The 18,210-nt window shown below is 39.3% G+C and overlaps 1 protein-coding gene across 1 annotated transcript in view; it reads right to left on the bottom strand.

Moving 5' to 3' along the window:
• RELN (reelin) overlaps positions 1-18,210 on the bottom strand; it is a gene marked incomplete at both ends in the record, with an annotated part of 510,757 nt that overhangs the window by 54,322 nt on the left and 438,225 nt on the right. The window contains 4 exons of the mRNA XM_080701477.1: positions 6,471-6,639; positions 10,750-10,999; positions 11,860-12,118; positions 14,524-14,671. Coding sequence (XP_080557603.1) covers positions 6,471-6,639; positions 10,750-10,999; positions 11,860-12,118; positions 14,524-14,671 — 826 coding nt within the window. The remainder of the gene's footprint in view (positions 1-6,470; positions 6,640-10,749; positions 11,000-11,859; positions 12,119-14,523; positions 14,672-18,210) is intronic.

The following is an 18,210-nucleotide window of genomic DNA, read 5'->3' as shown; positions in this document are numbered from 1 at the left end:
TGTAATCCCCGTGCTTGGGAGGCCAAGACAGGAGGATCACACGGGTTTGAAGCCAGCCTCAGCTACTTAGTGAGGCTCTCAGCAACTTAGTGAGACCCTGTTTCCAAATAAAATATAAGAAAGGTCTGGAAGTATAGCCCGGAGGTAGAAAGCTTCTGGGTTCTACCTCTAGTACCACAAAATAAATAAATAAATAAATAAATAATAAAATTACAGTAAAATGTTCATTTGAGAATTACAAATAAAAGGTAACAGCTGTCACTTTTAGAAAAATTAATTAATTTTTGCAATACTGGGCACTGAACCCAGGGCACTCTACCACTGAGCTACTTCCCAACTATTTTTAATTTTGAGACAGGGTCTTACTAAGTTACTGTTGCTTGGCTTGAGATAGCAATCCTGGGTTTACAGGCATATACCACTGTGCTTGGCTGACTTTTATTTTTGCTGATGATTATATTTAGTAATGATAATAAAAATAACATTATTCCAAGTAAACCCACAAAAGGGTTTGGATACAATGAACTAGTCATCAAAAAGATACAAAAAATTTCCATTTATTTATTTATTCTTTTTGCGGTACTGGGGATGAACCCAGGGGCATTCGACCTCAAAGTGATATCCCAGCCCTATTTTTTATTCTTTATTTTGAAACAGGGTCTCACTAAGTCGCAGAGGGCCTCCCTCAGTAGCTGAGGCTGTTCACAAACCTGAACTTAGGTCTCACAAATGCTGGGATTACAAGCATAAGCTATCACACCCAGCTTCCCATAATTTACAAAATATCTCCTCAATGAGGAGTGACTTATATTTAATCTTGAAACCAATCTTAATAATCCATATATACTAATATGTGAAAAAATATGGCCAAATCTTAAATTCAAACAATAAGGTTTAGAGGAAACACAGAATTTAAGTTATTGTTTTTATTTGCTTTTATAGTAGAAGTATAAATATATTTAATTTGTTTTAGCAGAGTGCCCAAAATATATTAATATAGTATGTGAAAATCAACAGTAACATGACTTATATAATTTTCTGTCATCCTGAAAAAAACAGCAAAATTTTTGTAAATAATATAAGTGATGTTCAAAGTATCAACATGATGCATGAGGATGTAGGAAAGAGAAATTTAATATTTATTTGGCTTGACTGAAAGTTGTTAACAATATGTGCAGCAATACGAGTGCTTGCAAAAAGCCTCTCAAAGGTTGCTGTCGTGTTGGAGGTAATGAAGAACAGAAATAAAGAGAACCTAGGCAAGTAGAGTCTCCCTGAAAAAGAATCAGTTATTCTCTTAAATATCTGAAGAATCCAACAATAGTAAGGTTAGTTAGTTTTCACAGGATAGAATTTTTTCATAGAATTTTTTTTGCTGCAATTATATGAGTAGAAAAATCCTCCCTCTCAACATTTATCAGGCAAAAAGCTCTAACCACCTTCATCCCCATCCCATCATGCCTTGCCTTCACAATCTCACCCTATCTTGTGCTTCCCACCTTTCTTTCCTGCAAATGTTAAGTAGTTTCTGTGCTGCGGCTAAAACCACTCAGCTTCCAAAGTGCAGTAGTTAATCTTTAAAGAAGGCGGTATCAGCAGGGTCATGAGGGTTAGTAGAAGAATGGATCACCTTCAAACTGTGACTTAAAATAGCCACGTCACACCTGAGCCTTCCCGTGGCCACTCCATTCCCCACTTTCTCAGTGGATTTGAGTTACCTGCCCTTCTATCGACTCACTCTGGTTCTCAGGTGACATTTCAAGAACCCTTGCCATTTGAGCCACCTGTTATTTTTAGGTCGGGGTTAGTAAAGAAAGAAGAGGCAGATTCAGATTAGGGGCTATGAAATTGATTTTGGCATCTGGTCTTGTATCTTCTTTTTCAGGCTTTCCCAAGAACTCTCGGCATTCTTCTGTTCCCATTTCTCCTAGGACCGTATCTCTTAGGCAAGCAATAAAGGAGCTGTACTAATGTAGTGTTTAAGCCCATGGGCCCTGGGGCCAGACAACCTGTATTTCTTTTCAGTAGCTTACTGAAACTGTTCTTTTGAAGGTCACTGATTAGATCCTAATTTTAAAAAATCCAGGAAATTTGTTGTGAAACTTTTTTCCCCCTGACTACTCTCTGTAGCTTATGTCACTAAGAGGACCCTTGGTGTTAACTGGAAACTCCTATGCTTTCCTGGGCCCATGTCTAGGGATTCCTGTCTTGCTCACCTGGTTCCCTGATTTAGGATGTTCTTCCCCTTACCCACCTAATTCCTCACCGTCCTTCAAGGCCAAGGCCCATTTCTCCCATGAAACCCTGACTCTGGCACTCAGTGCTGTCTCCCGTTTCCCAGCATCTATAGCACTTCTAGTCCATTCCTCATGGGGCTCTAAATTATAGACGGAGTGAATTTCTTGAAAGTCATTTCTCAGAGATACTTCTCATTGTCCTCCAACAAGCTGTTACCACCTCACAGCGTCCTGCATCCCTACGGGCTCCTGCTTATTAAGCTATACCGGGACGTAGGGAGTATTCTTAGTTTGAAGTTGAAGTCCGATAGAGTTGTGCTATGCACAAGTACAGTTATATGATTCGCTCATAAAAAGTAAAAATAACCTATACCTTTGTAAATCCTTAAAATGCTATAAATGACTCCATGCACAATTATTTTATTTTTATATTATGTTATTTTGTGTTTTTTATATACATTCTAATTTAAAAAGTCTCTCTGATTTTTAGATAAGAAAACTGAAGTCTAGTGACATGAAATGACTTGCCTGCAAGCTGTAAAGGTGGAGCGCGCCACTGAACTGCAATGCTTTTCATTCATTATGTTTTCTTTTCTTTTCTTTTCTTTTTTTTTAGGAAGATGTAACTTAACCAATGTGTAAGGCAAGGAATAAAAATTATGACTCTCAGCTGAGCATGGCAGCAGATGCTTGTAATCCCAGTACCTGGGAGGCTGAGACAGGAGGATCTGGGTTTGCGGACAGCCTCAGCTACTTAGTAAGGCCCTCTGCAACTTAGTGCGATTCTGTTTCAAAATAAAGAATAAAAAGTAGGGCTGGGGGTGTAACTTGGAGGTAGAATGTCCCTGGGTTCAATCTCCAGTACAAAAAAAAAAAATGCCTCTCTGCCACCTGATTATTTAGGTTTTAACACAGCAATGATGGGAGCAAGTGCGATGTATCTTGTGTTGAGTCTCAGTATCTCCTTCCCAGTGAGAAGCACCAGCATCTGTTCAGTCCTGAAACCTGGAAACCAGGAGTCACATCCAACACGGCCTTTCCCTGGCCTCCCAAGCCTGTGTCTTCATCAGGCTCAGTCAACTGCAGGGCCTCGTTCCTTGGCTTTTCTTCACACCCACTGCCAGCACCTCAGTCCAAACTACCGGCCCTTCTACCTCTGTAGGAGCCCCCTACATTACTCTCATCTTCTCCAATTTGTTCTCCAGTTAGAATAAGCGTTTCTGAATGCAAATCTGATCATGTCTCCCTATCCCTGGCCATCTTTATGGGCTTTTCAGTATTCCTATAATAAACCCCCAAATCTTAATAAAACCTCTTCTCCTTGATCTGATACCACGTCACACCTCACTCTGCTCCTCTTTCTTTGAGTCTGATCCTTATGTTCAGCATCTCAAATATGCCTGCTTTTCTTCCAATATAGGCCATTATCTTTGTTTGGAACATTCTTCCCCTTCCTTTTTGCCTAATTAACTTCTATTCCCTTTTCTCAAGAAAGCATTCTTTATTGGGTCAAATCTCATTATAATATTTTGATATCTAATCTTACAGCATCATGTACCTTTTCTCCATCACTTATCATAGTTGAATTTCATATTTGCTTCTGTGATTACTGGCAACTTCTATTTTTTTAATGTGTGTGTGTGTGTGTGTGTGTGTGTGTGTGTGTGTGTGTGGTTCTAGGGATCGAGCCCAGGGACCCTTCCATCCCTTCAGCCTTATTTTATTTTTATTTTGAAGTAGGGTATCACTAAATTGCAGAATGCCTTGCTAAATTGCTGGGGCTGGCCATGAACCTACAATCCTCCTGGGGCAGCCTCCTAAGTACTAAGATTATGGGTGTGAGCCACCACACCTGGCTTGGTGACTTCTAATTAATACCTCTGTCTTCTATCGAACTATAATTTCCTTGAGACAGGAATAAGTATAGAGCGCTCTTAGGCTTTGCACATAATTAAACAGCTCAAAAAATTTGTCTAATGAATGTCTAAATGAATGAATAATTGCTACCGATGATGACTGGCCATTTCAGTCTGGTGACTGGTTTGATGTCAACTTGTGGATAACCAACTTGAGCTGACTCTTACCACCTCTGTGCCAACAATGCCAGAGTCCTAGCTTTATGGCTATGTGATGAATGAGAAGATAAAGCTGAAATTGCCAGATGGTCACAATCCTTCCTAACCCCCTGCTTAGCACACATCTTTCAATTGTCAGTATTATGTTTATTTCTAGCAAAGAGCTACAAACTGAAATTCTCAATTCTAGCCTGGTGGACCACATAAACATTAACATTTCAATACATTTCCCGGCAACGGGGTGGTAAGTTTAACTTAAAACAAAGAAACACCATATTTAACGAGTAACTAGATTAAGGGTAGACAGAGTGTAAGTATGTTAATGTGTGTTTGAGATAAAGTGCTGAGACCTGCATCTTGTTCTAACGATCTGATTGTGGCACAGCATGATAAGAAGTGGGTCTGGCTGGGCCTCCATCCATGTTTATTTCGTTCTGAATGACACAAAGGGCTTTGTTATAAGGCAGTGGCACCTTTAAGACCATTATACACGAGCCTTGAGAGTAATACAGTAAACAAACTGCGTGCCTTCAATACGATAACAGGAGGTAACAGAAGTAAATCTGTTTTTCAAATATCACTTGAAAGGGTCAAAATTCTTGTGGGTATGTGCAAGAAACAATTAAAAGATAGATTAAAAGATGAGGAATAATTACTTTTCTTGAGTAAAGGACTCCAGGGTACAATGACTAGCTGAAGTAAATCTTAGAATGTCGCTTATTTGCAAAATGCTGCCAAGTAGCTAGGTAATAATTCATAGAATTCATAAAGACTTAAAAGACTGCTGCCTTAATGGAGTTTTTTTTTCTATTTTACTTATTAAGATCGCCTTAATAATTCATGCATGGCAATACCTTTAACAAGCAACAAAATCTCGCGTATCTCATTTAAACTTGGCAACTCTGCTGACAGTTAATATAGTCTCGTACCTCTGAGCCAGCAGTTGTAAAGCAGCCCTAGGCTGTTAGTAACCTAAACCATCCCATTTATGATAATCCCAAGAAAAGTTATGTCCAGATGAACGGTTGAATTTTATGGGCCTTTGCTAGGAAGATTTATTCATTCTTCATTTGTGGGGAGGTGACAGAACAATAATGAGCCCAAACTATAACTCCTGTTCTCCATGCTGTGTTGGTTACTTTGCTTCTTTCTTAACAGCAGCAACTGATCACCATTTTCTTGGAGTGAACAGAGTTTCTACCAAGATTTTAAACTTTCCTATGATTAGCATCTACTTTAAATGGTCATATAAGACTATCATTAAGCAAAGTTAATCATTTGCTTCACTCAAACTGGAGCATAAATGCACAGACAAATTAGATTCTTCACCAGCATTTACCAGACAATGTTCTTAAGCCATAGTCATTTCCCGTAGGCACAATGGATGGAGCATTTACAATTGTTTTTCACAGAAGAGAATGCTCCGGGTGATAATTCTCAAGATACTGTTCAAAACTGAATTTCAAAAGCAGATGCTAACGTCAATATACATTTCTTTGCTAAGTCCATTTGTCTGACAACATCACTCCTGTATTTTCAGCATTATGATTGGCAGAAGATAGGCTCAATTTAAATCTATTTTGTATCCAATCGGCCTATTTCAAATGACTTGTTCGTGGCATCTCTGAACAAATTTGGAAAATCTGGGTAATACTGCTATTTTCTTATATAGGAAATTCTTCAAAAATATTCGAGTTTAAAGTCAGGAAAGGTCTGGACTTAGGAAAAATACAGAATGACATGACTATAAAAACTGGCTTCCATTTTTATTATTAAGTTAGGCTTAATTCTATAGGCATGGTGGTACATGCTTGTAATCTTAGTACTTGAGAGACTGAGACGGGAGGATTGCAGGTTCAAGGCCAGCATCAACAACTTAGTGAGATCCTGCTTCAAAATTAAAATGATGATGATGATGATGATGATAATAATAATAATAATAATAATGAAAAGGGCTGTGGGTGGAGCTCAGAGTAGAATGTCCCTGGGTTCAATTCCCCATACCCAAAGCTACAAGATAGCTTTCACTCATACATAGCAATACTATGAACAAGTAACAAAATCTCATGTTTCTCATTTAAAGCTGCTGTGCTAAAATAGCACATGTCAAATCTGAACACACATGGGTTCACTATATGTAGAGTGGAAGCATCCATACCTGGTGTAAGGAGGGAGAGGCAGAGTGATTCTGGTCCATTTGTTGAAAGTATCTGAAACCAGGATCCGCTGCAGATGGTAGCGACTGCATTCAACATTGGTCGGTAGACAGTCCCTCACCAGTGGGTGCCATGACAGGCCAAGATCCACTGAGTATTCCAACTCAATAGCTGAAACAGAGAGCAGTATTTTAGATATAGGCATGTCTGCAGACCCAGGAACCACAGCTACTTAACATGGTTTATTTTCATCTCTCTAGATATAGATATATAGATAAAATAAATATATATTTATATATCTAGATATATGTACTGCAGATTATATATATATATATATATATATATATATATATATATATATTTGGTTTGTGTGTGTGTGTGTGTGTGTGTGTGTGTGTGTGTGTGTGGTGCTGGAGATTGAACTAAGAGGCATTCTACCTCTGAACCAAACTTCCAGCCCTATTTTATTTTTTATTTTGAAACAGGATCTCAATAAATTGTTGAAGGCCTTGCTTAATTGCTGGGGATGTCTTTGAACCCATGATCTTCTTGTTTCTCAAGCACTAGGATTACAGATGTGCACCAACCACACCTGGCTATGTTTTTATATGTTTTAATTTCAATCAATATAAATTTGATTTCTCCCCTGTATTTATTTTTCCTACTTTGAAATGTTTACTAGTCCTATATTTCCCTTTGTACATTAGTATTTTAAAATTTTCATATTGATATACTTTTTCTTTTGAGGGGATATGATCAACGAAACATAAAGTAAATCTTCCCAAATCACTCTTTATAATAAAAAACTTTCAGAGTAAACACAGAAAAATCATTGTTTCATATACAGTTAAATATATATCAGTTACTATATTTGTAACAAAATAATAGTGATGTTATATAAATATACAATTTAAGTACTATATAAATTAGTATAATAATTATACAGTAATATATAATATTAACTGAATGATTATCATACAGAGAACATGTTAATTATATAGTTAATGACTACTTTTTAAATGATTAAGAAAATTTAGCAGCATTCTCAAATTTTGACCATCCTATAGGAATTGTGACCAATGTCAGTTTTGCTCCTGGTATAGGTGGGACTTCTTAGAAATTGTAAGATCATTACCCCATTATGATGTATGAATACAATGCACCAATTAAAAAATGGGCAAAAAAAAAAAGAAATTGTAAGATTGCTTTGGCTCATGTATCTTGCTCTGCTATGCAATGAAATCAGAGAAGCAAAAAGAGGCAGATGAAGTTCACAGAATTTGGGCCAACGCGCAGTCAGGTTGTGGGTCCCTAATTCATGAAGCTTCCTTACATTTGGGGGACATTATTCGGAGCATCCTGTCTTAGTTTTACTCTGACTCCTTTGCTAACTAGCTCAGTTTTGGGAATTCAGTCTCTGTTTCTGGCCTCCTAAGTCTACATGTATACTATTAAGGCCCCAAATATTATCTCTGTGCCCAAACTTCCCAGTTTAATGTCTCAAAGTTGATTTTATTCACTCAACAAATGTTTCTTAAGCCTAGGACTGTGTCAAATGTTTGGAATACCATGGTGAATAGGACAGATGAATCTCCTCCCTAAAGAATCTCTTCACCTAAACTGGACGTGGTGGCGCACGCTTGTAATCCCAGCATTCGGGAGGCTGAGACAGGAGGATCACAGTTCGCGGACAGCCTCAACTACTTAGTGAGGCCCTTTGCAATTCAGTGAGACCCTGTTTCAAAATAAAGACTAAAAAATAGGGTTGGGGGGTGTACTCAGAGATAGAATTTCCCTGGGTTCCATCCGCAATACAGAAGAAAAAAAAAAAAAAAAGGGAGCTAAATATGGCAACCTTTGCTGCTCTCGTAAAACTGCCAGATAACGACTTATCTTCTAAAGCATTTGTGACACAATTTTCTACTTCTGGCAAGAGACAATGATTTAATGACCCAGCCTTAACTCTGTAAACCTGCAGTAAAAGGAAGAGCTGAGTTTTACTTGGGTACTTTGGCTCTTGCCTTGTCTCCCTCTCATCTGAGACCAGGAATAAAGTCTCAAGAGCATTTTTTTCATGGTGTCATCCCGCCCTGCGGGCACAGAGCCAGACAACTCTTCTCCTTCACCCTGTGTTTCCCGTCACCTCGCCCTGAGGTTGCTGCTGCCCCGCTGCTCACACTGTGCCGTACACAGTTACCCGTTCCATTTCTCCTCATGCCACACGGTGCAAGTCTGCATCGTCTGCTGCAGAGATTACCACCATGGTGCATCTACCAGGATTCCCTCCTACTTACCCCCATCAGCCCCCGAGCTAATGTCCCCCCAAACGCCTCACCATACCCTGCTGCACATGTGGTCTCGTGTTCACAACTTTGCCAAACACAAATGGACATGATGGATGTCATCATGCCTCCCTTTCAAGTCCTTCATGACTTGTTCCCAACCCCACTTATCATTTCCTCTTATCATCTTAACCTCTTGTAGAAGGTTATCCCGGCTTTGGTGAGGAAGCACGTGCCCCTGGGCTCCTGATGGCAGAATTTCAGTGTTGGTGCTGCCGCAGGCCCTTCTTGGGCTCTCACTGATGGGGCTCAGGGGTCAATGGACTTAAGGTCTATTTCTGTCTTCAAAATTAACATTTTTTGCTCTCTTCCATTAGATGCAAATGCCGGCTGTCTGGGGTGGTCTTTTCATGGCTTCCCATGGATCAAGAGAATCTTTTCACCTTTGCTGCCAACCCAGTCTGGGGTGTTCTCTCTCCTCCACCCACCCTTAAAACCCACTTCCACTATTAGAGCCAATTGGGACATAGCTCCTTTGTGAATGTCCTCTAGTTCCTTGAATCAGCAGCCGTTGGTCACGCATTTCTCCTCTGAGTGCTCGGTAGGTTTTGTATTGGCACCGCTCCATAGAACATCTGGTTTGGTACTTACTGAACTCTAACCTTTGAGGCATCTCTTCAAGCAGCACATAACTATTGAAGACAGAGTGTGCACAGAGTGTGCTCTTCGTGCCTGTCCATCTCTTTTTCCAAGTTCTACCCCCAATGACTAGTCTAGTGATGACTGATTATGTCTGAGGAAGAAAGAGCCTTCTGGGATTTCTCCTGAGACATGTTCATTAAATTCAAAATAATGTAAATTTTTATCTGTATTCTTCAAGAACTTGGAAGTAACCAATTTCCTCAAATGCTACTTTCCCAGAATGAAAAACAGAACATGTCTCTTTGAACATTCTAGTTTGGATCTTTTATTTTTATTATTTATTTATTTATTTATTTATTTATTTATTTATTTATTTATTTTTTGGTGGTACTGGGGTTCCTGGAAGCCCTTCTACCTCCGGGCTACACTCCCAGACCTATTTTTACATTTTTATTTGGAAACAGGGTCTCCTAAGCCAGCGCGCGCGGCTGGCTTCGAACCTGCGCGATCCTCCTGTCTCTGCCTCCCAAGCGCGGGGATTACAAGCGTGCGCCACCACGCCCGGCTAGTTTGGATCTTTTAAAGAAAAGTGATGAAAGATTAGGAGACTCCCCCAAATCCTGTCAGGTCTATAAGTTCAGATGAAGGGTCCAAATATGCAATGACATCAGTTTTTATTTCTCTGAAGATAGCGTGTGTGTGTGTGTGTGTGTGTGTGTGTGTGTGTGTATGCATATATACACTCAACCTACAAGATACAAATTGGTCACAATGAACGTGCTCCAAAATGTGTCATGCATGACCCATGATAACAAAAAGTATAAGGCAAAATGGAAATAGCAAAATGTCATGATTTCAGGGACATGAAAAGGACACAATACTGGACTCATCCAAAATCCTGTGATTTAGAATCCACAAATATACAAGTATAAGTAGAAATTATACTGCTCACTCCTGGCATTCTGTACATTATGAGAGTCTTTAAGGAGAAAAATACCAAGTTGTATCCTTTATTCTACAAGTCTGATTTCTCAAAAATATGGATTTTCTAATTATTATTATCTATTACTTACTTTAAAGGGAAGTCTCCATGTACATATGCTTAAAAATAAGTTTATATTCTGATACTTTTAAACACAGACTTGTAAAACTCCATCTATATAAAATATCTTCATGAATATAGTTAATATATACAAACTACTTTTAAGAAAATTTCAGTATTTTCAAACATATTTTGAGAACTTAAAATGCACTTGTGTATCACTCATGGGCTTATCAGAGGTTCTGAACAGTCCTGCAGGGATGCTCACATGTCTGTCTGTCTGTCTGTCTGTTTGTCTGGACACAGGATACTTACCATAGCAAGAATCTGTGACTGAGCAGGAGGCAGCAAAATCTATCTGTAAAAATGAGTCCTCATTCACAGCGATGTCTGTGGTGACGACGTAACGTGTGCTGGCCTTTTCAATGAAGACCAGGGCATCACCTGTAGAGCCACACACGGGCATCTTGGTACCTCCTGGGTGGAGCAGCCATTTCCTACTATCTAGAGTTGTGAAGTCATCTTCCAAGACCGTATTGCCAGAAATATTTCCTCCAATAAGAATCTGAAAAAGTATTTAAAAAAAAATCAAATTCTCAAGTTGGTTTTAAGGTACGGGAAAGTTCAGCCTGTTTTGTTTGTTTGTTTTCATCTCTCAGCCTGCTCAGAACTGGCACTCTCTAGCTAGCATCCTGCGAGGGGCCTTTCAGAATGCTCTTGTTTCTGTGGTCTGCTTGCCCATCTGGCAAGAAGCAACAGAAAACAAATCAAAGCACTGACAAAACCATTCACAGTCTTCATGGGCCAAACTGTGCCTTTGGAAACTACATCTACCCAAGCCGAGAAAGCAAAATTTGGCTCACGTGCGACTATTTTCCATGTACAATTTCTATTTAAGGGCAGTTGTACCCTGCAGCGTTTTAGTTCCAATTCTTTGCGTGGGTTCTACTGTGTGCTAACAGGTTCTGTGTGTTCTGTTTGGTACATTTGATTATGCATGCAGATCCTTTAGAGAAGCCCATAAAGACATTAGGGAAATTTATTTATTTATTTTTCTGCGAAGGCCAGGAGAAAATATTTGAGGGCAACTGCTTGTGGCACCAATGCTAATTTGCACATTTTCCTTTTCAGAAAATCATAACCTCATATCACGCTTGATAAAGTCCCTCTCTCCATATGGCGGCATCCTCTACGAGGAAGACCCAAGCCTTCTGTTGCATAGTTTCTTTTTATACGTTTAGGCAATTGAGGAAATAAAACTGAAAGGAAGCTAATGCCCTATCTAATTTAGCTGTGTGCCTTTGGGCAAGTCATTCAGTTGTCCATTCCAGGCTTCCTCTACTAAAGGGGCTAAACTAAATGCTTTCTAAGGCAACATTCAGCTCAAGTGGTAAAATTTATAATTGTTAATCCCAAAGGACTGACCTGATCGATAACCCAGGGGCTATAGAAGTGCCCATTTTCTGATGGCTGCCACCAGCGGAGGCGGGTAGAGCTGGAACGGGCTTTCAAGGGTATCTCCAGGGCAATGTATCTGCCCACGTTGCTGGAGTTGCTGAAGAGGAACTCTTGCAGGAGACTCCAGGAAAGGCCGCCATTGAGAGAGTACTGCAGAAGCACAGGCTGGCTCCTGGGGTCTGGAACACCTTTACCACAGCCAAGTCTCATGAAGAACTGCACGAATCTGACATTAGTAACCTTTACTGTAGACTTTGACTTCAATGAGAAATCCCTATCATTAACAAGACACAAGCACCCAGGGTCCTATGGGGGAATGAACAGCTTTAAGGAACATGATGATTTAATGAATGTCCAAAGCAATCACTTCAAAGTGTGATTTTCCTCTTTAATGTGAAAGGGAGTTAATTAAATGTGAAGTGTGAAAAATGACAATTCTGTGCACATATTTGGCCCTTGAATTTCTCCTTGAAGGAGATTCTGAGGGAAGCGAGCATTTTTTGAACCTGTTGGCTACTTCACAACATGGGTAAAAGGGATCAAAGCCTATTCAAATAATAATCTAAATGAATTAGATCCCCGTCTTTAGTATCTGAAACTAGAATGTAACTAATGTTGATTGTGCCACATTATCAGAAAAAATGATCCACTTGCAGGTTTCACGAGGAATTGTGCAGATCTTGTATTGTTGGTTTGGGGAGAAACATTTGAATGCAGCCATTGTAGCACCTCTTTGCAAATGGCCAGACATCTTTCACAAGAGGTGTGTCCAGCCTGGGCCTCTTTTCTGTCTTTTGTGCCAGGGATGGGGAGCAGGAGTGTGGGTGGTTGGTGGTAGCAGTCTGTGCTAGCTTCTGGCCGTTGCTGGGTCTGGGATGGATGATGCTGGCCACCGGGCGCTGTGGCGGCAGGCCAGTGGCAGCTTTCCTAGCTGGCAGGGAGGTGGACAGAGCGGTAGCATGCAGCTGGGTGCCAATGAAAATTAGCTCACATGTTATCTTTGGCAAGCAAGCTGCTGGTGCCTGATCTGGCCGGTGCACTAGCTGGGAATACAGACTAAATTTCTTGTGGAACTCAACACATATACCCAGTAATGTATGCAAGCCAAACACAGGAAATATAAGGGGACTTAAAATAAATGTGATCAGTACCACACATACTGCCATTCAGTTCTCACAGTTTTTTTTTTTACCCCTCCCCCATTTATTTATCTCATTATCTGAAAAAAAAAACAAAGGATCTTATGTGGAGCATTTTCAGGTCAATATATGCAAATCCTACACAGCATGTAACTGAGATGAGCTATATAATGGAGCTTTTATCACCAGATTAATGAAAACATATATGGTTAGTGCCTCATGATATTTATATTTATAAGAATATTTGCAGACAAAAATTTCAGCATACTGTTTTCTTGTACTGGGAAAGTGTTTATGTTAATTTAGTGATACTGTAACTACCAAATTATGAAGAGTGAAGAAAAACCATATGAGAATTATTTGGAAAACCTAAAATCTGCATTAAGAGAACTCAGCTGCTAGTGAAAGTGTGAAATAATGAATATCAAATTAATCTACAGGCATTAAACTAAAATAAAATTAATAAGAGCTTGCTTTCTATAACTGAAAATTATTATCTCACAGAACTATATTTTCTATGACTTATGATAAGATTTATAATCAATAAATGAAAGGGGGACAAAGATGTTAAGACGTATTTTAAGATACTGTGAAATGTTTCAAGAACTAGAAACATGATTTCTTTGTTCATTTGCAAGAAATAGGTCAGGGTTCCATTTTATCTGTGTTAAACTGCCTTTTTTATTTCCCTTCTTAAGTTTTTGGCTCATCAAATGATCAAGGGATACACATTTTGACAGGACATAATCCTCTGAGCCATTTTAAGATGTTTGTTTCTGAGTGACTGTGCTCAATTTAGAAAACGACTTCTTAGGATGCGTGAGCAAGTCATGGAAAGATGCTTACACAGAATAAGGTTGTGCCTCACACGTTCTTAAGCAAAATTGCTAATGGAGATACAATTAATCGTGAATAATTGAAGGCTGGGGTGCATTTCAACTAAGCCTTTTACCAAGTAAATGTACATAATTTCTACACAGTCCAAGTGCAAAGGAAAAGTGTAGGTGAGAAGGTGGATAAAAAATGCAGCAATATTTTCTCAAAGTAAAAGTAAATGAAGCAATCCTATATTCTAGTCTCATTTGCCAGTCTCAAACTTATAACAGGTATTAGCTTTTTTTTCTATTTAGTAGCATTTCATTTCTGATGCAGTTATTGAACAAAACTCTTAGGGCTGGACTGGAAATGACATGAATTGTGTCTTTTTTTTTTAAAAGGTCCTGGGGACTGAAGGGGGGGGGGTTTCTACCTCTGAGCTATACCCCTAGCTTTATTTTATTTTTTATTTTGAAACAGGGCCTTACTAAGTTTCCCAGGTTGTCTTCAAACCTGTGATGCTCCTCTCTCAGCCTCCCAAGTACCTAGATTATAGTCATGTGCCACTGTGCCTGGCTGTGCTTGGGGAAGAGAAGACCCTGTCCCGTGAGCTCTCTGCTTCTTTCTGATTGGTGTTCACTTCTGTACATCGCAATGTGGTAATTTCAAGAATTACCTAGCATGTGACAAGTCCAGGTCCCGTGTCATCAACATGCGCAGTCCGTCCTCATTGAAAAAGAGGTTGTTTCCGCTGGAAAGGATCCCACACTTCCGAGATGGTTTTCCACCACTCATTAGTAAGAATCTATCAGATTCTAGCTGGCCTGAAAAAAGTGGAAAATGTGGTTTACCTATGACCCCAAATACAATTCTATGACATTTATTTATTTATTTATTTATTTATTTATTTATTTATTTATTTATTGTGGTGCTGGGGATGGAACCCAGAGGCTTCTACCTTTGGCTACACCCCCAGACCTATTTTGTATTTTATTTGGAGACATGGTCTCACTAAGTTGCTGAGAGCCTCACTAAGTAGCTGAGGCTGGCTTCAAACCTATGCGATTCTCCTGTCTCAGCCTCCCAAGCGCGGGGATTACAAGCGTGCACCACCACGCCCAGCTCAATTCTATGACATTTTAAAAAGGAATATGCTAAATGTATTATGTAATTTTATGTTATTTATTTTGCAGTCTTGGGGATTGAACCTAGGGTCTTGGACATGCTAGGCAAGTTGTCTACCACTGAGCTATAATTCCAACTCCATTAGTTTTAAAATATAAAGTCACAAATATTAAAGCATAGCTTGGGACAAGAGGCTTCTTCAACATATTAGCTTGTGTGAATTGTTTAGCGTTGGCCAGTTATAATCTAAGGGTGCATATGGCACAAGGAGGCGTCTTGGATTGCGTACTATAGTTCAACCAGAGGGGTCCTCTCCTTCTACTCCATACTGCTGGTTAGTCAGAAAGTAAGGCAGGCTAGAAGTAAGGGAAAATGTGTGGCTTTCCCACCAGTCTCTTCCCTGTGTCCTTTTTAAAGCAAGGATGAAACCAGGAAGGAATAATAAAAGATTTTTTTAAAAACGTGGTTTTAACAGAAGCAATTTTAGTGTAACTTAACAGTTCCTAATAAGTAATGTCTTTAAAAGGCAGCTCTCAAAACTACTCAGATACTTAGATTGTTGAGATTTTTTTCAATATAAAATACACAATTCAACTGCATTTAGTACATTCGTGGTGTGCAACCACCGGTGCTAATGAGTTCAACTTTCTCATCATTCCAATAGAAAAAACTTGAGGAGACTTCCGGGAAGATGGCGACCGAGAAAAGCGGGGCTTAAGAGTCCCGCTAACAACCAATCTCCATTACCACAAAAAGAGCGCCTTTCATAGCCAGAAAACACCATCACCAGAAAAACAAAAAAAAACCACCAGGCTCCAGAGAGAAAGTGGACTGAGAACAGAGCTCAGGGCCACAGAGGAGACACACGCGCCCGAGGACGCGGCAGCAGCGAACTCAACGGACAGCTACAGCAAGCCAGGTGAGCCGCTGCGGAACAGCCAGGCGGGATCTTTCGGCGCAGACAGCATTTAAAGCTCCCAGTGGCTGAGCTCAGCACACGCTGCAGGGATTCAGAGTGGAAATCAAAACCAGAGAAGAAAAAATACGCCAGCCTCATGGCCGAGGGCGTGGCAGAGGCGCCATATTGCCACCGGCGGCGGCAGCAGCAGTGAATTCACCGAGTCCAGTACAGCTACATCTGCGTACTCAAGAACAGTGAGTCAAATTGCGGGCCACAGAGGAGAAATCGCAGTATTGGGCCTCCTGGGACTTGACCCAGTGAGGGAGTGGTGGTGGCAGAGATATCACACCATAGGAGAACGTGCAACCTGGCACCCCCCATAGTTTAAAGCAGCCTCTATCGACTCCCTGGGTCGGAGACTCTGTGATAAAACCCAGTAAAGGAGTAGTGGGCTCTGAGATACTACAGACTCGAGATCCAGAGCACCTTAAGTGAAGCCATAGTGACCCAAGGGAAGAACCCAGAGAAGGCACAAACCTCCGAAATCATGGGAAAGAGGAATAACACTGGAGTAATGAATGTGCACAACCCCACAACATCAGAACCTGATAAAACAGAAAATCAGAGATTTCTAGAAGATCAAATCAGGAAAATAACTGTAGAAATAATAGAGGTGCTTCGAAAAGAACTCAGAGAGAGCCAAAAAGAGATAAAGGATGCAATTAATGAAGTAAAGGCCTCAATTCAAAGCACAAACAACCGATTAGACCACATGGAGAACAAAATCTCGCTCTTAGAAGATGAGCAATCCAAAAATGAATGCATAGTTTCTAATCTAGAAAAAAATATCCAACAGCAGGAATCTGACATTGAAGAAATATGGGCCCATCTTAAGAGAGCTAACCTAAGAATAATTGGAATAGAGGAGGGAAAAGAAAGTGATACCAAAGGGATCAACAATCTCTTCAAGGAAGTAATAGCAGAAAATTTTCCAAATATAGAGCAAGAGGTTGACACACAGATCCAGGAAACCTTTAGAACTCCCTTTAGACAGGATCAGAGAAGAGGATCCCCACGCCATATAATTGTCAAAATGACCAATGTGGAAGCCAAGCAGAGAATCTTAAAGGCAACAAAAACAAAGGGCCAAGTGACATTCAGAGGCAAACCAATTAGAATCACTCCAGACTTCCCAAACCAAGTCATGAGAGCCAGAAGGGCTTGGAGGAACATATTCCAAACTCTGAAAGAAAACAACTTCCAGCCAAAAATTTCCTATCCAGCAAAACTTTCTATCAAATTAGATGGAGAAATAAGAAGCTTCCATGACAAACAGAAACTGAAGGAATTTATGTCTTCAAAACCAGCACTAGAGAAAATACTCAAAGAGATTAACTACAAAGAAGAAATAGGTAACACTCACCAGAACCAGAGAAACAAGAGTTTCCATCCAACAGACAACTAAGATTGGTTATCTGTGGAGATTCATTATTTATGTTAGTCTTTTACCTATCTCTAAGTTGTACTGTTTACCTTTACTGTTGTTAATTTTTAGGATTTCTAGTTGGAATATTAATATACCTTCAGATATAGCATTTGGAAATATTTTATCCAATTCTATTAGTAACTTTTAACTCTGTTTACATTGTCTTTGGATATACAATATTTTCTTTTATTTTTTAGGGAGTTTGTATATTCTTCTGTTGCCTGTGCCATTGAAATCATATCCAAGAAATCACTGCCAATTTCAATGTTGTGAGGTTTTATGACCCAGATTTTCTCCTAAAAGTTTATAGTCTTAAGATTTATATTTAGGTCTTTTATCTATTTTGAGTTAATACTTGTATATGGGATTAGGTAAAGGTCCAATTTTATTCTTTTCCATGTAATTATTATTTTTCAACAATATTTAGTTAAAAGATTATTATTTCCACCACCAAATGTTCGTGGAAACCTTGTCAAAAATAACTTGACAATATAGGGAAGAATTTAGCTCTAGGCTTGTATTTAACTCCAATGGTCTATATACCTGCCTTTAGAACAGTACTACACTGTTTCAATTATTGTAGCTTTATATGGTTTGAAATCAGAAAATATATATCTGCTAGCTTTGTTCTTTTTCAAGATCGTTTTGGGTATCTAGAATTCATATTCCATATTAGGATAGATTTTTTTCTGAAAAATAAATATATAAATATATGATAGTTTCACCTAAAAAAACAGAAAAAAATATGCTCTAGTAAGAAAGAAAGCAAAAAGTAATATTGAAATGCTATCTTTAAATCATCAAACGCTTGGTATCAGACAAATGAAACTGTTATGTGAGATTATCATTTT

Source organism: Muscardinus avellanarius (assembly GCF_963383645.1).
Source record: "Muscardinus avellanarius genome assembly, chromosome: 9".
Taxonomy (NCBI): domain Eukaryota; kingdom Metazoa; phylum Chordata; class Mammalia; order Rodentia; family Gliridae; genus Muscardinus; species Muscardinus avellanarius.
The sequence above is the reverse complement of the archived record's forward strand: the minus strand, read 5'-3'. Positions and strand labels throughout refer to the sequence as shown.